The 25,965-nt window shown below is 37.9% G+C and overlaps 1 protein-coding gene across 2 annotated transcripts in view; it reads left to right on the top strand.

Annotated features, from left to right (window-relative positions):
• Garre1 (granule associated Rac and RHOG effector 1) overlaps positions 1–25,965 on the top strand; it is an 89,319-nt gene that overhangs the window by 16,876 nt on the left and 46,478 nt on the right. The window contains exons 2-3 of one of the 2 annotated variants that reach the window (XM_071604954.1): positions 713–833; positions 14,838–16,120. In XM_071604954.1, coding sequence (XP_071461055.1) covers positions 15,626–16,120 — 495 coding nt within the window. In that variant the 5' untranslated portion in view covers positions 713–833; positions 14,838–15,625. The remainder of the gene's footprint in view (positions 1–712; positions 834–14,837; positions 16,121–25,965) is intronic. The other variant, XM_027941453.2, reaches the window with a different exon arrangement.

The following is a 25,965-nucleotide window of genomic DNA, read 5'->3' as shown; positions in this document are numbered from 1 at the left end:
AAGTTTTTATTTTTGGTATATAGTTCAGTGGTTTTTAGTTTGTTTGCAACTGTGCCACAACTAAATGAAATTAACGTTAAAACATTTTCATCACTCCAAAAAAGAAACCCTCTGCCTATTAGCAGTCACTTCTTATTTCTCCCTCCCAGCCCACAGCTTTAGGTAGCCATTAATTTTCTGTTTCACTGAATTTGCCTAATCTGGATATTTTATATTAATGGATGCATTGGCTCTTCATTCCTCTTCAAGAATGAGTAGAATTCCACTCTATGGTTATATCACATTTTGTTTATTCATTTGTCAGTTGATAAGACAGTTGATTTTTTTTTCAGTTTTAGGGTATTATGAACAATGCTCTGAATATTCATGTACAGGTTTCGTGTAGACATGTTTTTCATTTCTCTGGGTATATGTATAGGAGTATAATCCCTTGGTTGTGTGGTAATTCCGTGTTTAGACATTTGAGGAACTGCTGGTTTGTTTTCCATTTTGCAATCCAGTGAGCAGTGCATGAAGATTAAAGTTTATCTGCATCCTTGTCAATACTTGTTATTGTCTGCACTTGTTATTATAGCCATCCTAGTGGCTGTGAAGTGGTATCTTGTAGTTTATTTTATTTTTGAGTATTGGGGATTTAACCTAGAGGAGCTTTATCCCTGAGCTATGTTCCTAGCCCTTAATTTTTTTTTTTTTTTTTTTAATTTTGAGACAGGGTTATTGAGACCGGCCTTGGACTTGAGATCCTTCTGCCTCAGCCTCCTGAGTTTCTGGGATTACAGGCATGCACCACCATGCCTAGTGTATCTTGTGGTTTGATTTGCATTTTCTTATAGGTAATGTGTTTTTGTGTGCTTTTTGTTACATCTTCTTTGGAGGGTTCATCTATATTTGATCATCAACTTTGGTGAGATAAATTGAATTGCAAATCTTGGGACTACCAAGGAATAGAAGTATATTTTTGACTATAGAAATGAAAGGGAAAGTGTGTGTGTGTGTGTGTGTTTGTGTGTGTGTATGTGTATGTGTATAGTGAAAGATTCCATAAACAGATTTGTGAATAATAAAGTATAGGCAGGGAAATAGCTAGCATTTTCCATTTACATCAAGCCACGGCTTGAGAGGAGATTGTTTCATGATACTGTGACCTGTGAACCTTGCAAGTAGAAACCATGATTTCTGTTTTGCCTCATGTTCCTTTTTTTCTTGTGTGTGTATGGTGCTAGGATAGAACCCAGGACCTCACACGTGCTCTTCCACTAAACTACATCCTTTGCCCCATGTCACTTATCTTAAGGCCACAGATAATTGTCACCTTCCAGGTAGAGAGATGACTTGCATAGGAGCCATTTTCTTAGATTTTCAGGACAGTGCCACTAGAAAACAATCAGTGACTCACTGATATCAGATTTCCAAAGAATCTTCCAGCACACTCATTGACTTTGGGGACCCAGCAGTCAACAGGGCAGTGCTGTCCTTAGGAACTTATATGCCAGCAGGTAAGTTATACACAAGCAAATAAAGTGATAAGATGATTGCTAGTTCATTAAGACAAGACAGCATTGTAGGCATGAGGTGAACCTAGTTTAGACAGGTTGACTAGAGATGGTTTCTCTGGCCCAGCACATTGGTGCACACTTGTAATTCCAGTGAGTTGGGAGGCTGAGGCAGGAGGATTGGATATTTGAGGCCAGCTTCAGCAACTTAGTGGGGCCCTAAGCAACTTAGTGAGACCCTGTCTCACAATGAAAAATTTAAAGGGCTGGTGATGTGGCTCAGTGGTTAAGTGCCCCTCGATTCAATCCCTAATACTCCCCCCCAAAGGAGAAAAAAAAAGAGAAAAATGGCTTCTCTGAGGAGTGATAACTTTTCAAGAACTAAAAGACAATAAGGAAGAGCATCATGAGTAGGAGAGTAAGAGGGTGGTAAGAGCTTCCCAGATAGGGGCATCATCAAGGTATGGAAGAGTTTGGTGTGCTAGAAAAACTAGAATCTGAGCAATGTGGCTGGACAGTTAAGAGCAAGGGATCAGAAGGCACAAAATGAAGCTGAAGAGTAAGGCAGGGCTGTGCTGGTCTTGGTGAGAAGTTTGATTTAATTCTTAAGTGCCAGGGAACCCCAGTGAGTGTAAATTACATGCAAAAAGGAGATTAAAAGGCCTTGAGAGATATCTCAGTGGTGGAACACTTGCCTGGCCTGCCCAGGGCCCTGGGTTCAGTTCATGTTAACATACATACCGATAGGCACAGACACATTGCAAGGTTAGGAGAAAGGAACAAAAATGAAACTGGAGGACAAAGCTGGTAAAACTGCTCTGAGAAGACTATTAAAACTATAATTCACCTAGGCTATAAGATCCTTGGTTTTTAAAACTGATTATTTATGTGCAAGGTTAAAAAGACCTATGGAAAATACTTAATTTGTAGTTTATCTTTCATATTTCCTATAAATTGCTGGCTAGAGAGGGAGTCTTGATTAGATTTTACCTAAATATTTTAGTGTTTCATGAATGGTACCAAGTACTTTGTATTTCATCATCATAATAATATGCCATAACAGCATTACATAATATAATGTAATTATATGTCTAGTTCTCTATTTTTAATAATACTGGAATTAATCAGAGGGTTCAAGTGTCATCAAGTCTAATTCCTTCATCATAAACTTCCTCACCAAATTTTCATCTAATGATTTTAACCATGATTGATAATCACTGTTTCATTAGGGTTGCAAAATGGTGTTTTTATTAGCATTTCATCTGTATTTAATAGCTAGTTTCTTTCTTTCTTTTTTTTTTTTTTTTTGTGGTGCTGGGAATCAAACCCAGGGCCTTGTGCATGCAAGGCAACCACTCTACCAACTGAGCTATATCCCCAGCCCTTTTTCTTTTATAAAAAACTTTCCCCAGGGTAATATTGTACAAAACAGTATAAACAGGAAAGGGAGGATAATTGCCTGATACCCCACCCCCAGTCAATTTCAGAATAATCACTTAGTGCCTTAACTCCTCCAAAAGTGAATTTTTCTTAATATCTTATGATCTCGTGATTTTTTTTTTTTTTTTGGTGGTGGAGTATACATAACATAAAAGTTGTCATTTCAATCATTTTTAAGTATACAGTTCAGTGTCATTAAGTACATTCATAGTGTTGTTACAACCATTACCACCACCTAAATCCAGAACTTCTTCAAGCATCCCAAACTGAAATTCCTTACCACATCAGACAATAACTTATTTATCTCTCTTTCCCCAGCCCCTGGGAACCTCTATTCTACTTTTTTTTTTTTTTTTACATTCTACTTTTTGCATTTATGAATTTGACTATTTTAGGTACCTCATATATTAGAATCATATACATTGGTCCTTATGTATCTGATTTATTTCACTTAGCATAATGTCTCCAAGGTTCATGCAAGTTGGAGCATGAGTCAGAATTCCCTTTCCTTCTTTTTGAGGTACTGGGTGCAGGACCTTGTACATGTTAGACTGGTGCCCTACCACTGAACTACATTCTCAGTCCTTATTTATTTATTTTGGGGGGTACTAGGGATTGAACTCAGGGGTACTCGACCACTGAACCACATCCCCAGCACTGTTTTGTATTTTATTTAGAGATAGGGTCTCAACTGAGTTACTTAGTGCCTTGTAATCCCAGAGACACTGGGATTACAGGCATGCGCCACTGTGCCCGTGGAGTATTTTTTTGTTTTGAGACAGGTTCTTGCTAAATTGCTGAGGGTTTCTCTAAATTGCTGAAGCTGACCTTGAATTTTGAATCCTGCTCCTCAGCCTCCCAAATCACTAGAATTATAGGTGTGTGTCACCCTACGAGGCTTCCCCCTATTTTTTAATGCTGAATAATATTCCATTGTACGGATATACCACATTTTTTTGTCTGTTCATCTGTTGATGGACTTTTGAGTGGTTTCCACCTTTTAGCTGTTATGAATAAGCTGCCATGAACATGGCTGTACAAATATCTGTTCAGGTCCCTGCTTTCTGTTCTTTTCTGTACATACTCAGAAGTACAATTGCTAGATCTTACAATAATTCTGTTTAAATTTTTTTATATTAATGAATACTTGTTTTTTATTGTTTGGAGTGGAAATTGCTGCTGACTTTGCAAAATTATTGTGATGTTGAAAAGATGTGACTTAACCTACTAAAACATAATTTTCTGCTATGTGTTTGAGAATTTTAGGTAGGATTAAAATTTATGAATACATTACTGAAATCTTAACAAGTTTTGGTTACACTGACTTCTGCGGTCTTTCACAATGTGTATTTATTTCCATGCAGCATGAATAGTGTATTCATAAATCGTGAATGTTTTTTCCAGTGAAAATTCCTTTAAGAAAATATAAAAAAATAAATGTCCTTAAATGGATGGAACATATTTAGTCCTTCAGGCAGATAAATAAGGGGGGAAGCTTTTGAAAAACAATCGGAAAACATTGGGAAGAATTTTGTTTAAAATAAAAAATAAAAGGAATATAGCCAGCTGCTTGTGTGTGCTTTTATTTCAGAAATATTTAATCATATACATTAGAGCAAATGATATGATAAACCTTATGTACCTATCACACAACTTCTGACAGTATTTTGTGAAGCAATGTTATGTTCACTGCCATGACAATGACTCTGTAGATAGGTGTGACCACCTTCTCTGCACATTATTTCTTGGCAAGATCCCATTTGAGAATGATAGAACTTGAATAGGATTTTAGTTTCATGATATTTCCTTGAATTTAACCTTATCTAAAGGATTAACTCAAGAGATATGAGATCTATTAAGAATAAGTAAAAACCAAGCCAAGCACGGTTGCACTCACTGCGACTCAGGAGTCTGAGGCAGGATTATAAATTTGAGACCAGCCTGTATAATCTGGAAAGACCCTGTCTCAAAATAAAAAAGAGTCCAGTGCAGTGGTGCACACTTGTAATCCTAGTGGCTCGGGAGGCTGAAGCAGTAGGATTGTGAGTTCACAGCCAGCCTCAGCAATGGCAAGGCGCTAAGCAACTCAGTAAGACCCTGTCTCTAAATAAAATACAAAGTAGGGCTGGGGATGTGGCCCAGTGGCCGAGTGCACTGAGTTCAATCCCTGGTACCAAAAAAGAAAAGAAAGAAGAAAAAGGGCTGCAGATGTAGCTCAGTGGTAAAGTGTTCCTGGGTTCAATTCCCAGTACTTAAAAAAAAAAAATGATTAAAAAAAATAGTTTTCCGGGGCTGGGGTTGTGGCTCAGCGGTAGAGCACTCACCTAGCACGTGTGAGGCCCTGGGTTCAATCCTCAGCACCACATATAAATAAATAAAACAAAGATATTGTGTCTAACTACAACTAAAAAATAAACATTTAAAAAAAAAAATAGTTTTCAAACCACGTGTAGTGACACTTACCTATAATCCCAGCTACTTGGAAGGCTGAAGCAGGAAGGATCACAAGTACAAGTTCATGACCAACCTCAGCAATTTAGTGAGTCTTCATCTCAAAATTTTAAAATGTAAATAAGAAGGCCAGGGATGTGGCTGAGCAGTAAAGAGCCCCCAGTACCAAAACAACAACAACAAAAATCGCAAATGAACCACTTTTCATCTTTTTTAAGGAGCTTGTTTTTTCTTCTACCTAGAGAAGAACTCTAGGCTTGATCGTGGCGCTTATGGGATCTTGTTAGAAGCAGTTATGATACACACAGAATTTCTCATTGAATTGTCCAACTAGCTTCTTGGTTTTCAGAAGTGTTTATTATTTTGGTGGGAGAAGTGCCTTTCTGTTTTGTTTTTGTTTTCATTTTTCGTGTTTTAGGAATGGAACCAAGGGCTTTGCACTGCAATGCAAGCCATCTACCATTGAGCTATACTCATTAACTGTGGAAATGCTTTTCTGATTTTTTTTTTGTTTTTTTGTTTAGGTATTGGCAACTGAACTCAGGGATGCTTGAGCACTGAGCCACATCCCCAGCCCTTTTATTTTTATTCTGAGACAGGTTCTTGCTAAGTTGCTGAGGCTGGTCTCCAACTTGTGATCCTCCTGCCTCAGCCTCTCAAGTCACTGGGATTACAGACATGCACCACCATACCCAGCTGCTTTTCTGAATTCTTGAGTGAACAGAAATATTGTTGAGAATACCTGAGTTTCACTAAGTGTTATTTTAGACAGGTGGTGTCTTTTGGAGTGCTCATACTTGTGGCTTTCAGCACATTTTCAGCTGACCACTTTTGTTCTCAAATTATTGTGTGCATCATAATCACCTGAGGAACTTGTTAAAAATAAGTGTTCTCAGCTCCACCACAAAGATTGATGTATTAGATCTTAGTTGTGCCCTAGGAATCAACATTTTAATTGTCATTCTAGTAAGAGTGGTATCCTGATTCTAATATAAGTGGAGGAAATCCTTAAGCCATTGTTTTTCACTGGTGTGTTCTTTCTTTTCATTCTAGTTTCAGTAAGTTTAATGTTAATATGGTGTCTTGTGAAAAAAAATTGCTGTTTCCATTTTGTGTGTGTGTGTGTGTGTGTGTGTTTCCTATAGTGCTAGAGACCGAACCCAGGACCTCGTGCATATGAGGCAAGTGCGCTACCACTGAGCTACACTCAGCTTCTGGCTTCCACTCTTTTTATTTTTTTAAACGTTTTTATAGTTGTAGATTAACAAAATACCTTTTTTTTTTTTTTTTAAACAAATAAGGATCGAACCCAGTGCCTTCCACATAAGAGGCAAACACTCTACCACTGAGCTACAACCCCAGCCCCTGGCTTCCATTTTTTTTGTTTTGTTCTTTTTTTTTTTTTAATGTATATATGACTGTGGAATGCATTACAATTCTTATTACACATATAGAGCACAATTTTTTCATATCTCTGATTGTATATAAAGTATATTCATTCCCACCAATTCCTATTTTTATTTATTTTTTTTAAATATGTTTTAGTTGTAGATGGACATAATACCTTTATTTATTTATTTTTATGTGGTGCTGAGGATCGAACCCAGTGCCTCACCCATGCTAGGTGAGTGTTCTACTACTAAGCCACAACCCCAGCCCCAATTCATGTACTTTGGATAATAATGTCCATCACATTCCAACATCATTTCTAACTGCATACACCCTCCCTTTCCCTCCCACTCCTCCGCCCTATCTAGAGTTCATCTATTCCTTCCTACTCCACTATGAATCAGCCTCCTTATATCAGAGAAAACATCCGGCGTTTGGTTTTTTGGGATTGGCTAACTTCACTTAGCCATATCTTCTCTAACTCCATCCATTTACCTGTAAATGCCATAGTTTTCTGGCTTCCGTTCTTAACAAAATTCTTGGTGGTGGTTATGACCACCTCTAGTATACTATTATGTAAGACCTATAATCATACAGGTTATCTTAGTTGCTGAGTGCTTTAACAAAGTCCCATAGACTGGGTGACTTAAAAACAACAGAACTTTGTTTCTGAGTTCTGGAATCTAAAAGTCCAAGATCAGGTGTCATCATTATGGGGTTCTGGCAAAGGCCCTCCTCTGGATTGCAGATTTCCAGCTTTTTACATCTTCATATGATAGGAAAAGAGAGACCTAGTTTTTTGGCTTTTATTTATTTTTTTTTAATAATTACAGGCACACACCTGTAATCCCAGCAGCTTTGGAGGCTGAGGCAGGAACTTAGTGAAACTCTAAGCAACTTAGTGAGATTGTGTCTCAAAATAAAAAATAAAAGGCCAAGATGTGGCACAGTGTTTGAGTGCTGCTAGATTCAATCCCTGGTACAAAAAAAAAAAAAGAAAATTACTAATACCATTTAAGAGGGCTATATCCTCACAACCTAATTACCTCTAACTACCTCAAATGGCATCATATTGGAAATTTGGTTCAACATACAAATTTTGTGAGGAAGTATTTGGTTAATAACACAGGTGTACCCTTGGCCTTGGGATACTTAGTTCTGATGTTCATGGTCCAAGGACCACACCTTGAGAAGACAGGTGCATAGGAAATAGTGGGGGTCCAAAGGTCCCTTATATATTATTTCTCTGAGGTTTTACTAAATACTTTAGCCTGAACCTTAGGTCTTCCTTGCTTGGTAACCTGTTTGACCAACCCTAGAAGCAAAAAGTGAAGCTCAGTTTTCAAAAGATCATCTGATGCTTCCCGGACTATATAGTCTTCCTCTGGAGGGAAGGAAAGCATGGAGATGTGAAGGGCAGTTTGTTTTTGTTGTTGTTTTCACCTGGGGCTCCAGTTCCAAAACTGAATGGAAACTTCGGTGTTTTGGATGAGTGTTAGACTGAAGTGATTTTTCATATGTTTCTCAAAGGAACCTGCTCCCCCTTTCTCTATACATACACACAACTGAGAACCACATTCTGGAGCAGACTATGGGTGAGTTTGAGCTGGCCTCTGGAGAGTAGCTGTGGGGCCTCTGCATTAAAGAACAGCCTTCCCTGCGTGAAGTCCAGATTGCTTTCGCCATCTGGTCAGAACTGTACAACACATGGCTGGATGGACAGCTACAGCCAACTATAATGCTTTTACAGTATTCCATATGTTCTCTTACATTTCCCGATCTCTCTTACAGTTAATTTGGCATCATGTGACTAATTTTGACTAAAGCCTTGCTGTGAAGGGAAATGATATGTGTCACTTTCAGTGGATTACTGAGGGGGTATGAATTTTCACTTTTTTTCTGTGCTGGAGTGACTGTTAAAGACAGTAAAGTTCCAATGATGTCCCTACAAGTTGAAGAAGGGCTGCCAGACCCACATTGAATTTTTTGTGAGCAAGAAACAAAACTTTATTAGATTAGGCCTCATTTTAGGATTTTTTTCTTGTAGCATTGCCTAATCTTATCTGCCAGTCTGGGTAGTTTAGAACAGAACATTCATGTTTGGAGTTCTGAAAGTCAAGATACCAGTGTACGATCCTGAGATTATGTGGCCTAGTGCGAGACATTTAGTATCATGGGATTTTTTTTTTTTTTAATCTGTAAATTGCAGGGTTTAAATTAGATGAGTTGTTGTTTTGTTTTGTTTTGTTTGGCAGTCCTGGGAATTGAATCCAGTGGCAGTCCACCACTGAGTTACATCTCTGGCCCAGCCCTTTTAATTTTTTATTTTGAGACAGGCTCTTGCTAAATTGTACAGGCTGGCCTTGAATTTGTTATCCTCCTGCCTTATTCTCTTGAGTAGGTGGGGTTGCAGGTGTGTGCCACTGTGTCTAGCAAATTAGTTGATCTCCAAGGGTTTTTTTTGTTTGTTTTGTTTTGGTAATTTACATTCCCAGATTCTGGATAGCAGCCTTTAGATTTCTATCTGGAGTACAAAAAGGAGACAGTCTGGTGCTAAAGGCATCCCTGGAAAATGTATTTTTTTTATTATACACCTTTTACTAGTGAATATGATACATAAAGAAAATGGCAAAGGATGATATGGTGATACTTTTTAAAAAGTAATAGTTTTATTGAGGTAAAATTCACGTGTCATAAAATTCATCTTTTTAGGGCTGGGATATGGCTCAAGCGGTAGCGCGCTTGCCTGGCATGCGTGCGGCCCGGGTTCGATCCTCAGCACCACATACAAAGATGTTGTGTCCGCCGAAAACTAAAAATAAATAAATAAATAAATATTTTTTAAAAAATTCATCTTTTTAAAGTATATAGTTCAATGGTTTTTTAGTATATTCAGAGTTGTACCAGCATCACTATTATCTAATTTTGGGACAAGAAATCCCATATCTGTTAGCCAAGTACTCCCTATTTTACAAATTTACTTTTTTTAAAAATATTTTTTTTTAGTTGTAGATGGACACAATGCCTTTATTTGTTTATTTTTATGTGGTGCTGAGGATCGAACCCAGGGCCTCACACGTGTGAGGTAAGTGCTTTGCCATCGAGCCACAATCCCAGCTTTCTACAAATTTACTTTATATTTGCATGAATTGCCTATCCTGGATATTTTATATAATATATGCTTTCTTGTATGTAGTTTTTCTTTCACTTTTCCCAATGTTTTCAAGGTTCATACACATTGTAGCATTTGTCAGAACTTCATCCCTTTTTGTCCTGATTAATATTCCATTATATACCTTTTTTTATTCATTTATCAGTTGATATACATTTGAGTTGTTATTACTTTTTAGCTATTATAAATAATGCTGCTGTGAATGTTTGAATATAGGATTTTCTTTATGAACTTGTTTACTAGGGATTGAACCCAGGGGCTTGCACAGGCCAAGCAAGCACTCCACCACTGAAATACATTCCCAACCTATTTTATTTTTATGTTGAGATCGTGTCTCACTAAGTTGCCCAGGCTAGCTTCAAACTTGTGATTATCTTGCCTCAGCCACCCAGGTAACTGGGATTACAGATGTGTGCCACTGAGCCTAGCATGTGGATTTTTTTTTTTCTTTTCTTGTGGATATATGCATAGGAATTGAATTTGTGGGTCGTGTATATTTAACCATTTGAGGAAACTGTTAAACTGTTTAAAGTGCTCATCTAATCTTCTACTTACAGTGAATGAGGATTTCAATTTCTCTACATTTTCACTAACATTGGTTATTGTACATTTTTTGTATGTTTTTATTAGTGCATTATAGTTATATGTAATAGTTGGTTTCATTTTTTCAAAATCACACATGCATGGAATATAATTTGCTCCATTTTCAGTCCCCAATACCTCTTCCCACTTCTTTTCCCCAACATACTCCTCCCCATACCACCTCCTTACTCTACTGACCTTCTCCCCATCTATTTGTTGTTTTTATAAATTATTACTTTATAGGTGTACATAAAGGTGGAATTCACCATGGTACATTTACACATGCCCACAGCAAAATTTGGTCAGCCTTATCCAACTCATTTCCTCCCCTTTCCCGTCCTCCCCTTTCCCCCTCATTTTCTCTCCTCCTCTACTCTACTGGTCTCCCTTCCATTTTCATGGTTTGTCTACCTTTTTAATTGAATTTTCTTTCTTTTTGTGCTGCTGGGATTGAACCCAGGACCTTGTGCATGCTAGGCAAGCACTCTATCACTAAGCTATACCCTCAACACTTTTTATTTTTTAATTTGAGACAAGGTCTTGCTAAGTTGCCCTTGAATTTTTAATCTTCCTGCCTTAGTCTCCCATGTAACTGGAATTACAGCTGTGTACCACTGCATTCTTCTATAAACATTTAAAATTTTCTTTTGTGCACGTGCGCATGGGTGTGGTGCTGGAGATTGAACCCAGGACCTCATGCATGCCAGGCAAGTGCTCTAATACTGAGCTGCATCCCCAGCCATAGTTCTTATTTTGATGAAACCCAATTTTTAAATTTTTTGTTGCATATGCTTTAGGTGTTATTTTCAGAAACCATTGTCTAACCCAAGCTCACAAAAATTTTCACTTGTTTTCTTCTAAGAGTTTTATATTTTAATTATTATATTTAAATCTTTGATTTATTTTGAGTTAATTTTTGTATATGATGTGAGATAGGGGTTCACAACATTCATTCTTTTATTTTTGGTACTGATGGTGTAACCCAGTGGTGCTTAACCACTGAGCCACATCCACAGGCCTTTTTTAATTTTTTTTTTTGAGAATATTTTAATATTTATTTTTTAGTTTTCGGCAGACACAACATCTTTGTTTGTATGTGGTACTGAGGATCGAACCTGGGCTGCATGCATGCCAGGCGAGCGTACTACCGCTTGAGCCACATCCCCAGCCCCTTTTTTTAATTTCTTATTTTGAGACAGGATCTTGCTAAATTGCTGAAACTGGCTTTGAGCTTGCGATCCTCTTACTCCAACCTCATTGAGCCACTGGGACTTACAGATGGGGCACCTCATCTGGTCACATTCATTTTTGGGTGTGTGGATATTTAGTTACCCTAGCACCACTTATTGAAAAGACTATTCCTTCTCCATTGAATGGTTTTGATACCCTTATAAAAGGTTTTGGCTAACATGCATGAGTCATGCCCTAGGTTCAATCCCTACCACTGGAAACAAACTCCATGAAGTAATTAAGCCTAAGTATTTGAGTTTAGTTCTGGACATCCAGTTCTGTTCCAGTCACTTATGTGTCCTTCCTTATGTCAGTGCTCCACTGCTTTGATTATAATATTTTTATAGTAGATTTTAAAATCAGTATGATATGATCAGCACTCCCCCCCAAAAAAATATTTGTTTTGGTCATGCTGGATCTTTTGCATTTCCATATGAACTTTAGGGTCAGCTTGCCCATTTCCATTAAAACTTTACTTTAGATTTTGATAGAGACTGTGCTATTTAATTATAGATGAATTTTTGTGAAGTTGTCTTTTTTTTTCCCTGGTACTGGGAGTTGATCCCAGGTGTGTTTTATCACTGAACTATACCCCAATTCTTTTATTTTCTATTTTGGGACAAGGTCTTATTAAGTTGCTGAGGTTGGCCTCAAACTTGCAATTCTCATGCCTCAGCCTCTCAAGTAGTTGAGGTTGCAGGCATACACCACTGCATCTGGCTGAAATAGTTTTAATCCTTATAATTCAAATAAACTTTGGAAGGATACAATTTTTTTTTAAAAAAAAGTTTAATGTTTCTGATTGTTTTTAGAAGTTAGGTAAGCAACTTGGTCTTGCAGGTCCACCTGCCAAAGGAATGGGAATGGGCTCTCCTAGAGCCAGAGATAGCAGTGGAAGAGGATGCCCAGGAACTAGGAAATTTGGTGCGTTGCTGAACAAAAAGTGCTTCTCTGGTCTACTCAAGACACTGTGGTGAACTCAAGGCAAAGGTTTTCCTTTACAGCCACAGAGTTTCCACAGGAACAGCCTTCTTTGTTTCTGTTGAGTGCTGCTTTTATACATTAGAATTGATTATGATGTAGCACTTGGGCAAGGTTAGGTACCATTGCCTTATTGTCATGAATTTGAAAAAAGAACAACTGGGATCAGATTTCTTACAAGTAGCCATTTGTTACTTGTTTCTGGAGAAATTTATGAGCTTTTTGTTTGTTTGTTTTTGTCTTTCTGTTTGAGCTGAATTCTTGCTGTATTGTCCAGGCTAGCCTCAAACTTCTGGCCTCAAGTGATCCCAAGTTCTGGGACTATAGACATGTGCCACCATGCCTGGCTATCAATTTGTTTGTCTTTTTCTTCTTTAAGGGTCAAGAATTTCACAGAGCCATAGGTGAATTTACATGTATGTCTGTGTCCTCAGCACTCTTGTTTCTTGCTCTTATAAACTAACTTCCTGTGTTCCTTACATAGTTAGAGAACTTCAAAGGAGTTGATGATTGGCCATGATAAGTGACAAAGTATTATTTATGTGTATTTTTATGTACAAAAATGAAAATGGAAAGAAAGAAACTGGTCATTAATAAGTAGACCAGAGTTGGATGTGTAGCTTAGTGGTACAGCACTTGCTTAGCACATACAAGGTGATCCTGTGTTCAGTCCTCAACATTGAAAATAAAAAAGTACATCAAACTATACATTGATATTATATATGCTGAAGTTTAGTATATACTAAATATAACTTTTAATAAAATATATTTGAACTATTGCTGTGTTTGACAGAACAGGTAGTTCAAGCAAATGTTACCCCTGAAGTTAGCTCAGTGAGAATAGGCTATTTTTCTGTTGTAGGTATCAGAAACTATAACCAGTGATGTCCAGATTTGCTAACCAGAGCCAGAGATTCTGTAGAAATTACCCCAGGGAGTGAAAGACAGCATATTTTTCCAAGCTTCCTCTCTGAATACCCAGGGAGAAATTGGTATTTGGCTTGTGATTAGAAGAATCCTGTTTACAAACCACCTGCCAGCCACTTTTCTCTCAAGATTTTGTCTTTCTGCACCCTGTACTTTAGCCCAGCTGGGTATATCCTGAACAGACCTGGTGCTCTCCTGCTTCAGGGCCTTTGCTGAGATGATTCTTCACTTGGTGAGCGCCTATGTGTCCCTTTTGTACTACTCAAAATCTATCCTACAATCAAGGCCTACCTCAGAATAATTTTTTTTTTTCATAACAGCCTTCCTGATTTCTCTCATCTTTGTGCTCATCTTTCCTTTATCTGATCTCTTCAAAGTTTTGTGAGGAGATTAATATCTTTCACCAAAAGCTTAGTCAGACGTCATATCTCTAGGTTCCACATTTCCAGGTTTAATTCTAAATAGGAAATATTTTTTAACAAATTGTACCTGTGCTAAATGTGTTCAGATTTTTTATTTCTTAAACAATACAGTTTTTTTACATAGCATTTACATTATATTAGGTACTATAAGTAATCTAGAGGTGATTTAAAGTGTAGGGAAGGATGGTATATATGTTATATGCAAATACAGTGCCATTTTATTTAAGGAACTTGAGCATTCTTGGATTTTGGAGACCTTCAGGGAGTCCTGGAATCAGTCCTCCATGGATACCAAGGGACAAGTGAATTCATCCGATCTTCTTGCCGATTAGTGAACTCGCTAAGGGGGAAAACAAGCCAGGCCTTGTTCAAGGTGTCACCGGTTAGCCTCAGTTTTGGAGTGGTTGGTGTGGAATCAGATTTACCTTGTTGCATTATTTTTCTACTACAACTTGAGGAATTTTCTTTTTCTTTTTTTATCCCTTTTAGTGAAGGCAGGGTCCTGCACATACTAGACAAATGCCCTGCCACTAAGCTACATCACCAGCCCTTGAGGAATTTTCTAACAGTAATCATTTCACAGTTCAACTTTTACTGTTGTCCTGCTTCTTTAAGTTTATAATATGATATTTTATTTCATTCATTTGTAGCCTGCCTGTGTAGATGATAACATTCCATAAATTAATGTTTCAGAATTGCTCATTGTCTTATGGCCTTCCTGACTTTATCTTCTTTTTTTCCCCTTTACAGGAAATGACTTAGAGGCCTTATGAATACATCTGTGCATTCTTGCTTCAGACTTTGTAAATGAGGGCCAACCCAGTCTGCAAGCACCTTTTATTGATGTTATAAGGAAATCACTACCTCAGCAAACAAAAGGAAAGGAGGAGAACACTTATAATAACAAATGCCATTTTTAAAGAAAACTTGTTTTCAGAAAACATTGCAGGAAATTTGGAAATTTTTAGTTTTGAGGAGAAGCTTTACAGGTAAATGGATTTGACAGGCAGGCTCTGTCAAAATTCTGCAGAAGTTTGATCTTCCTTCTTAAGGACTTTGTAGTAACCATGTATTGCTTTTTAAATTGCTGTTGATCAGCTTGTGGGTTTTTGGGTTCTAACTTTTTGGTATACTGAAGATACATTATATTACATTTTTAAAAAGTTAAGTTATTTTTTTGCCATTGTAAATATAAGTATCAAAATATTCTTCCAAAGCAATTATAAGTAAACATTTTCCTCAGCAAGCATACCTTTTTATTAAGAGAGTGGAATGCAAAACAGTTCTTATACAGCATTTTGAACACACTTTTATTTTTTTGTCAGTGATCCTGTCTACACTGAAAATATTAATTATATAAACCAGTTTTCCTCACCTCTATGTTGGATCACATGATCATCTGCCTCATGGAAATGCCTTTTTTAAAACTTAGATTTGCAGAACTCCACTATTTTTATACCTAGCTGCAATTTTGGAAAAAAAAAAAAGAATCAGAACCCTGATCTGCTCTCAGTCCTTGGGACAGTTCTCCAACCCGCATGTATTGCTGCAGTGCCCAGGACAGTAAAATGGACTACAAGCGGCGCTTCCTGCTTGGCGGGTCCAAGCAGAAGGTACAGCAGCACCAGCAGTACCCGATGCCTGAGCTGGGCCGAGCACTGAGCGCTCCCCTGGCATCCACAGCCACCTCTGCCCCCCTGGGCAGTCTGACTGCTGCAGGCACCTGCCACCATACCATGCCACACTCCACTCCCATCGCTGACATCCAGCAGGGTATCTCCAAATACCTGGACGCCCTCAACGTCTTCTGCCGTGCCAGTACTTTCCTCACAGATCTCTTCAGCACTGTGTTCCGAAACTCGCATTACTCAAAGGCGGCCATGCAGCTCAAAGATGTGCAGGAGCACGTCATGGAAGCAGCCAGCCGGCTGACCTCAGCCATAAAGCCTGAGATTGCCAAGATGCTGATGGAACTTAGTGCTGGGGCTGCAAACTTTACAGATCAGAAAGAATTCAGTCTCCAGGACATTGAGGTAGAGTACCTTCTGTGTCATACTTAGGTAGGAAAATGTGTTCCAGAGGTGAGTGAGGATATTGTCTTAATTTTTCTTTGTTTACTGTAGTGATAGCCTTTGTTCTCTTTCTGTTGATACTGTCTCTTTGTGAAATATTTGTGCTTGCCAAGTTCTAAACTGCTTTTATATCAAATTAAGTAGGTTAAAAGGTTATTTATTTATATGTGGTGCTGAGAATCGAACCCAGTGCCTCACACATGTTAGGCATGTGCTCTGCACTGAGCTACAACCCTAACCCTTTAATTGATATATTTTAAAAATTATTTTTGGGGCCCGGGGTTGTGGCTCAGTGGTAGAGCACTTGCCTAGCATGCGTGAGACACTGGGTTTGATTCCTGGCACTACATAAAAATAAACAAATAAAGTAAAGGTATTATATTCATCTACAACTAAAAAAATAATTTAAAAAATTAGTTTTGATTGTTCAGAGTGTTAATCTGAGATTGTTTTCTCCTTGTGCCCTTATATATTCTGGTTAGGCTCCTGGATATAAGATTGTAATTGGGAAAATGTCTCTTTCTCCTGAGGCTGAAGTCACCAGTTTTTTGAGCCAAATCTGATAACTGAGGTAGCTGAATAGCTAATACTGCTTTGAGTTTAAAAGGAAAAAACAGCTAAATTGTTGTTATTGTGTTTACAAATGACTTTGAAGGCATTTGCAAGAGGACTTTTGAATTATTTTTGAGATGCAACATTGTTAATGTAAATCAGGAATCATCACACTTTTTCTGTAAAGGTCAGATAGGGAATTTTAGGCTTCAGGGGTCTTCATATGTGGTCTCTCACATACATTTTTCCAACTCTTTAAAAATGTTAAAACCAGTTTTACCTTTCTTTCTTTTTTTTTTTTTTTAAAGAGAGAGAGAGAGAGAGAGAATTTTTTAATATTTATTTTTTAGTTTTCGGCGGACACAACATCTTTGTTTGTATGTGGTGTTGAGGCTCGAACCCGGGCCGCACGCATGCCAGGAGAGCGCGCTACCACTTGAGCCACATCCCCAGCCCCCAGTTTTACCTTTCAATCCTGCCTATTTCATGGATTTGATTTGGCCTTTGGGTTGTCTATATTTCTTTAATGTGAATTACATGTTCGAAACTGCAAATGATTCAAAACTGAGGTAGATAAAATCAAAAAGAAATTAGTCAGCTCAGTTCAGCCATTCCAAAAGAAAAGATTTGGGCTGGGGTTGTGGCTCAGTGGTAGAGCGCTCGCCTAGCATGCATGAAGCACTGGGTTCACTCCTTAGCACCACATAAAAATAAAGATATTGTGTCCCCCTAAAACTGTAATTAATTTCTGTATATGCACAAATGCATTTCTGTTGGTATAAATGTATAAGAACCTCCTTGGATCATTCTGCTTTGAATCTATTTGGGTGTACTAATTTAATTAATTTTTTCTTTCTTTCTTTTAAATTTTTATTAGTTATTGATGGACCTTTATTTATTTGTTTATATATGGTGCTGAGGATTGAATCCAGTGCCTCACACATGCTAGGCAAGCGCTCTACCACTGAGCCCTAGCCCCAGCCCAGGATGTACTAATTTCTATCACTGAGCTACATCCCAGCCCAATTTCTGATTAATTCTATGATCCCAGTCTGTATTCAGGGAAATTATCATTTTAAAGTATTTATAAAGTAGTTTATTACAACTTAAAAGTATTTTAAAAATTAGACATGTAAAAAGTATGCCTATAATTTTCAAGAAATTCAAACAATGAAATTAAAACTTTCATTTTCCTCTCCCAAATATCTTATTCTTTCCCCTGAAGTGACCATTGTTACCTGATTGGTGTGTGCTGTTCCACATTAATTTCTGTACATGCACAAATGCATATTTGTGCATACATGAGAAATTTAGAATTATTTTTTAAGAGGTACAACATAATTTATGTAAATCAGGGACCATCACACATTTTCTGCATGTTCAGAAAGAATGTTTCAGGTTTCTGAGGCCATTTGTTGCCTCTGACATTCCGGTTTTTTCTGTGTCTTTAAAATGTGAAAATGATGGATATGCCTCTTTAATGGACTGGATTTGGCCCATGGGCTATATTTTACTTACCTGTTGGAATACATGTATAATAACCACAAATACACAACTTTGACATTTTTATTTGTTTTATGTAAAGAACTATGTTGTTCGGCTACCAGCATACCTGCTCACTTCTATTTTTTTTTTTTTTTTACATTTATTTTATTTGTTTATTTTTAAGTGGTGCTGAGGAGTGAACTCAGGGCCTCACATGTGCTAGGTGAGTGCTCTACCGCTGAGCCACAACCCAGCCCACCTAGTCACTTCTTGACAAAGATACAGTAAGAGAGCATTAGGAAAAACTTTGCCCTTTCCTGGAAAGGTTGAACAGTATTAGACTTATTGTATTCACAGCTGTCATCCTATGACTGCAATCTTGGCTTTATTTAGGATTCCAGGCAAGAGTAGTTTGAAAAATAAAGTCAAAAGCCCTTATTTTACCTGAAACATCATTGAGCTCTTCTTCCAGATCTCAGAGGAGACAGACCTAGACCTGCATGACTGTTTACTTTCCAACCCTGGATAGTAAGTGCTCATATTTTCAGTTCCAGAAAATGAACCAATCATGAGGCATAGGGACTTAATAAGCCATTGACGCATGGCTGTACTTACTTATTCTCCTTTCCTATGACCAGCAGAGATCACTTGAGCTGAGAAGGGGATAAACTTCTTATTGTTGTAGTTTGGAATTTTGATTTGACTTTCAAAATTGAAATGCTGATTAGGATAGTTGGAATACTACTATGGTTTTTTTACATAATGGGCTAAACAGGCTTCCCAAGGCCATTCTGGAAATTGTGCTGTTGCTGGGTTTTAGAATGGCGTATTCTAAATTTTAAATGGCTGAATTTTGAATTCTGAATTCTGAAATGTGATTGCCAAGTATAGAACTGCAGACTTAATATTTTACTTTATCCCCAGAGCAGTATTTGTTGTTTCTGGAATTTATGTTCTGCTGCGGATTTAGCCATGGGCCAATAAAGGGGCTCAGGATGTTCACCAACTCGGAAGAAATGTCTCGGCATTTGGATTTTTTCCTATTCCTGTTTTGTTTATTTATTCATGTTTTTTAGTGGTTTTTTTTTTTTTTCATGCAAAGCTCTGAAAAAGTCTTTAACATTCATCCCTGGGGAAAGGAGTCTGTGCTCTAGTATTGCTGAACTTGACTGGCTAGACAAGTGTTCTTGCTAAAGTGTGGATGTGGTTTGTCCCCAGCAAAACTTATGCTAAAATTCAGTTTCTAGTGGTTTTTGTTGTTGTTATTGTTTGTTTTTGTGGTGCTGGGGATTGAATTCTGGGCCTTGAGCATGGGAGGCAAGCAATCTACAAACTGAGCTATATCTCCAGCCTCAGTTTGTAGTTCAACAGTATTGGGACCTTTTAATTTTTTAAAATTTTTTTTATTTTTTTAGTTGTAGATGGACACATACCTTTATTTTTATTTTATTTTTTTAGTTGTAAATGGACACAATACCTTTATTTTTTGTTTATTTTTTATGTAGTGCTGAGGATCGAACCCAGTGCCTCACACGTGTTTTAGGCAAGTGCTCTACCACTGAGCTACAATCCCAGCCCCCCTCCATACCTTTATTTTTATTTATTTTTATGTGGTGATGAGGATCAAACCCAGTGCCTCTCATGTGCCAGGTGAGTGCTCTACCACTGAGGTGATTATGGTTAGTAAGAGGGATTAATGCCTTTCTCATGTAAACTGTTGCTCTAATGGGACTGGATTAGGTACCTTCAGAGTGGGTTGTTGTAAAACAAGGGCATTCCTTGCTTGCTCTTCTGCTTTCCACCATTAGTTGAAGCAGTTCAAGGACTTCGGTGGTGCCATACTATTGTCTTTCTAGCCTATAGAATTGGGATCCAGAGTAAACTTCTTCCCTTTATAAAGTACCCAGACTCAGATATTCTGTTAACAATGGAAAATAGACTAAAACATCTCTACTCAGGAGCTCAGCCCAGGACTATGTGAGGAAAGTCCTGCATTCAGGAATATTCAAATATTTGACCATTTTTAACATAGGACAAGGTACGGGTTCCCCACCATCAGCCCTGAAGGCCAGTTAATTCTTCTAATGCTCCTCATGTGATTTTAATTGATGGCCAGGTTTGGGATATGCTTTTAATTGACAGACACTTGATGCCTATGTTCGAGAACTGGAGTTGCTGACTGTGTACTTTGCCACTTTGTTCTGGGACACATGGTGTATGACCTATCTATTTTGTATTGATCAGTTGACTTTGCCCCTTACCTTGGATGCTTTCACCTCATAGTCTTGCTGTTAGAGATATGAGTTATGACTTTGGTATTTCACAAGTTAACTTGTGCTTGTGACATGGCATATATCAGCCCAGGAGTTGAATTATGGGGCACAGAGTCAGAAGATCTGGGTTTAGAAGATGTCTCTACTGGAGCAAATCTTATCATCTCTGAGTCTCGGTTCATATAAAATGGAATTACCACCTACCTTCCAGAGTTCTTCTCAAGATCAGAAGCAATTAGAGTGTGTGAAGCACTGTGCCCTAGTTTGTCATCACTACCATCATTATTATTGTTATTTCCAGCATGTCTTGAAAGGGGCTATTAACCCTTCTCTGAAGTGCAGAGAATAATTATTTGCAAGAGCAACATTAGAGTAATGTGGAACAAGTTATTCTTCTAACTGGAACACTTTTAGGTGGGAACAGTTGTAATTCACAGAACATTTGCTCCTGCTCATTTCTAACTTGAGTCCTGAGGTGGGGCCTTCCTTTCTTCTTTGAGTTATCTTTTCCTTCGGATGTTCTAAGGTAGAAGCAGTATTACCTGCTTGATGTCACAACTGCCAAGCCTTTCAGCTTAAAAGCACAGGAGGACCTCTTCTGCCAATAGTCAGTTTTCTTTGCCTTGCACCTAGAATGAGGTATGGTGAAGAGAGCATATGGGGGGGTGCCCACTGAATATATTTGCTGTGTTGGTCAGCTTTCTGTTGCTGTAACAAATACCTGAGATAATCAGCTTATAAAAGAAAGGGTTTATTTTGACTCATAGTTTCAGAGGTTTCAGTCTATGTTTGGGCAAACCCATTGCTTTGGGTCTATGGCAAAGCAAGACAGAATTCCTTGGTGGAACTCCTGGGAGAAAAAGTTGGTCCACCTCATGGCAGCCAAGAAACAAATGAGAGGAAGAGGAGGGGCCAAGGTCCCAATATCCCCATCAAAGGCCTAACCCTGGTGACCTAGTTTTCTTCTATGCCTTATCTTCTAAAGGTTCCACCTCCTTCCAGTAGTGGAACTGAGGACCAGGCTTTTAACATGCAACTTTTAACATGGAACTTTGAGGGACATTCATACAAACCATAGCACCCACGGTAACAAGGAATCATTGGATAAACCAATTGATAGTTTTGGTAGGATTTTCCCCTTTAAGCACTTATAGGAAATTTGTAATTTACATTGAAAATAGCTTACATTTTATCTAAAATGAGAAATACCCTCAAGTCTCAATCTAGAAGTCTGGCCACGATGTGAAGTCAGGAAAAAATATGGTTCCCCAAATTGAATCTGTTCTTTGTACAAAGCTTTAACATCCCTCCTAAACAGTTTTTAGGGGTGGACTCCATGGGACCCACTGTTCATATCTTTTCTTTTTATATCTATTTTTTAGTTTTAGGTGGACCCAATATCTTTATTTTTATTTTTATGTGGTGCTGAGGAGCGAGCCCAGTGTGCCTCATGCATGCTAGGCGAGCGCTCTACCACTGAGCCACAACCCCAGCCCATATCTTTTCTTTTGGAATGGCTGAATTGAGTTGACTAATTTCTCTTTGATTTTATCTACCTCAGTTTTGGATCATTTACAATTCAAACATGTAGTTCATATTAAGGAAATATAGATAACCCTGTAACTTGGTTTTCTATTTATTGGGAAATTACAAATTACTTGTCTTAAATAGTTCAGAACATATGTATGCAAATATTAGAACCAAATTGACTTGTGATTCATGGCGTCATTCCATTCATATTTATTGCATACTTTGTACCAGATGCTATTCTAAGTGCAGGACAGCAGTGAAAAGGAAATCTCTCCCTTCTTTTAGCTACAAGAGGTTTGTGATCTTAAACAAGACGGTAAGAAGAGGTATCACAGAGAAGGGAGCATTTGAATAAAGTCCTGAAGGAATGAGGAAGCAAGCCCTGAGGAAAACCAGGGAAAGAGCTGAGAGATGAGCTAGTGCAGTGTCCCTGAGGCGGGATACAACCTGGGGTGTTTAAAGAGCAGTGAGGACCCTATGTGGCTGAAACCAAGTGAAGAGAAGGGAAAGTAATGGGCAAGGTCAGAAAGGTTAAAGGGGGCACGTAACACTAGAGGGAAAAGGAAGGAAGGGCAGGAGGATTGGCTCTGCTTTCTTTGTACAGTGAACAGTGATGCTACTTCTCCCATTGCTTTAATCACAGTGTGACAACTGTAAGGTTCTGGTTTCATTTTGGGTCATCAAGGACCCAAGGACTTTGTAGACAGTCCAGAAGCTCAGAGCAGCTACAGAGCTCCTGGGAGTTGTGCGTCTTTCAGGGGAGTACATTTTATATCTTCTAGCATTTTTATTGGCTTTCCAAGTATCAAATCAGACATTAAATCAAATCTATACATAGTTGGACCTTGTGTTTCAGGATATACTAACATTTATTTTGCATACTATGTGATTACCCATGAATGTGTTTGAAATAACTTATTTGTAAGCACTGGCTCCCTCTTAAGGACCTTAATTCCAGGTATATTACCATTTGTTTTGGATAGATATATGCCAAAAATATTGTAGAACAACTGTAATGGAAAAAATATTAAAAGTTGGTTTCAAGATGTGATTTTTATTAACTTAACAAAATTAAATATGCATACTGTTTCTTTTTGTTTTTTCTTTCTAAAGGGTAAAATTCAGTATTACTTATTTTCTTGTTTTGACTGGTAAATTTTCCATAATAGATTATGGAATAAATATTTCCTAACTATATATGCCAAATGAAAATCCAGATTCCTCTTCTGTTAATCAGAAACTGAAGTGTACTTCATAAAAAGCTTGTATGAATCTAGTTTTCAGAGTGTTGCTAATTTTTAATATTTCCAGTCACTCTTTGACTTTTTTTTTTGTTTGCTTGTTTTGTGCTGTGCTGAACCCAGGGCTTTGCACTGGTTAGGCAAACACTCTACCATTGAGCTATATCCTTTCTCAGCTCTGACTTATTTTTTTACTCAGATGAATGTGCTATTATCTAAATTCCCTTCATACTGTAGCTTTTAAAACAGGTTATAATTAATGAAGCAATTGGAGTTTGGGTGACTTTGTAAACTTATATTGTGAACAATAAGCAAGATTTATTGTGTACTTAGTTCATTCTGTGTTGGTGGACACTAACTAGAAGCAGAGGGTATCTGCCACTGAGGAGAAATTGGACCCTTTGACTTTGATTTGTCAAGACATGCATGTGCAACCAATTATTCTGAAAACTGCCAATTAAAAGGAAAAAAATTGGAATTAAGCAAATTTCCTGCTTTGCTAATATACCCTATTTTTCAGTATAGCCATATAGTCCTAATGGATGAAAGAAACTTCTTAGAGAGCATTCTCAGCATATTTTTATGTAGAAGGGATGATACAGTTACAAAAATTTTGCTGGGCAGCAATGGAGGACAAAATCATTTGGTGAAAGTTTGCTGGGAATTGCATAAGGGAGGGATCAGGCCTTTCCCACCCTAGTCCAATTGTTCAGTCTTTATGTCACCAAAATTGAGACATGATTATGTTTTCTGATGTGGTAAAATAAGATATGCATAGCACAATACTCATACCTTGTGTATATGTGGATGGGAGGCACCAGGATTGAACCCAGGGTCTGGTACATCCTAGGCAACTGTTCTATCACTGAGCTTCTTACCCAGCCCTTTTAAAATTTTATTTTAATACAGGATTTTGTTAAATTACTCAGGCAAACCTTGAGCTTGTGATCCTCCTGCCTCAGCCTCCTGAGCTACTGGGAATATAGACATGTGCCACTTCATCTGGCTTATAATATATTCTTAGACTTCTTCCTATGTGCATATATTTGTACAAGTTTAGAGTTTTCAGACTCTGGCTAAAATTTTATCTTTCCAGTCACTCTTTGACTTTGGTGGCAGCAGGGGGCACCTGAAATAATCCAATCAAAATTTTGATTTGAATGAATTTCCAATTTGTAGGAAACTTGGAGTATAGTGAAGCAAGATAGACAATACCACAAGAAAGCAATGCAAGCAAATTCAGGATGTAGCATATTCTGTAGTTGGTTGACCTGATTTGTTTAAAAGTCATTTGCATAGGAAAAAAAATAGATATACTGTTCTAGATTAAATGAGTTAAGAGATGTGATAACTGAATACCATTACTTTTTTGAGATTGAATTTAAACCAAATGTAAAAAGACATTTTTAAAGATAACTTGGGAAATTCAAACATGTCCTGGTTCTTGGTTGATTGGGATTTGTGTCAGAAACAAAAAGGAATGGGGAAGACGGGAAAGGATAGATGAAAAGCATGCTATAGGGCTGGGGTTGTGGTCAGTGGTGGAGGACTTTCTGAGCATGTGGGAGGCACTGGGTTTGATCCTCAGCACCACATAAAAATAAATAAATAAAATAAAGGTCCATTAGCAGCTACAACTAAAAAAAAATATTTGGGGCTGGGGTTGTGGCTCCATGGTAGAGTAATTGCCTAGCACGTGCTAGGCCCTGGATTCGATCCTCAGCACCACATAAAAATAAATAAGTAAAGGTATTGTGTCCAACTATAACTAAAAAATAAATAAATATTTTAAAAATAAAATATATTTTTAAAAAGCATGGTACAGTGTTGATATGGAAGCTGTGTGTGTGTGTGTGTGTGTGTGTGTGGTGTGCAGGGATTTGAATCTGGGCCACTTGCATCCTCAGCCAGATTTGGGAGCTTTTTAATAGGTATAGAGGGTGGTTGCTAGGCTTCATTTTTATATTTTTGAACTTTTTTAAGTTTGGATATGGGAGAGAAAAACTTATGAATGCATGATAGCAGAAACAAATCAGAGGACTTAATAAATCAATTTCTTGGGGTTTTTGTGCATGTGGTCTTCTGATAGATGGGAATTTTATACGTGGTAAGATAGCTCAGGCTTTAGAGGTAAAGAGAAAAGCAGGTACTTATCAGAATCAAAGGAGGTGGGAACAAAGAAAAGACACATCCAAAGGCAGGATCCCAATAGCATATGGGAGTCAAGAACAGAATTTTGGTAGCTAGTGGGTGAGGACAATGTTGCCTTCTTTTAGAAGAATATGATTTAAAATTGCAAAATTACTGGGCTGGGGTTGTGGCTTAGAGGTAGAGCGCTCGCCTAGCCATGTGCAAGGCACTAGGTTAAAAAAAAAAAAAAAAAACCTTCCTTCTGCTGTCAGCATCCAAAGAGGTTAAGTGATCTACACTGTTCTGCTGCCTCAGGCCAGGGGCTTATTCCCATCCCTTCAAGGGACCAGGCTTTCTGCCCCTCAAACTAATGGTTAGATTCCCAGAGATAAGAAAGTATAACCCTCTTAAGTAGGCCTCAGCCATCTGGCCTGTTTTGCTCTTTGCTCAGCTGTATCAATCACCCTCCTTGAAGAAATACAGAGGGGCTAGCTGCCATTGTGCAGAGATGAGTGAGGGCAATCAAAAGTGCTAGGGCGGGGCTGGGGTTGTGGCTCAGAGGTAGAGCACTTGTCTGGCATGTGTGAGGCACTGG

This window comes from Marmota flaviventris, chromosome 18, assembly GCF_047511675.1.
Source record: "Marmota flaviventris isolate mMarFla1 chromosome 18, mMarFla1.hap1, whole genome shotgun sequence".
In the NCBI taxonomy this organism is placed as follows: domain Eukaryota; kingdom Metazoa; phylum Chordata; class Mammalia; order Rodentia; family Sciuridae; genus Marmota; species Marmota flaviventris.
The sequence above is the reverse complement of the archived record's forward strand: the minus strand, read 5'-3'. Positions and strand labels throughout refer to the sequence as shown.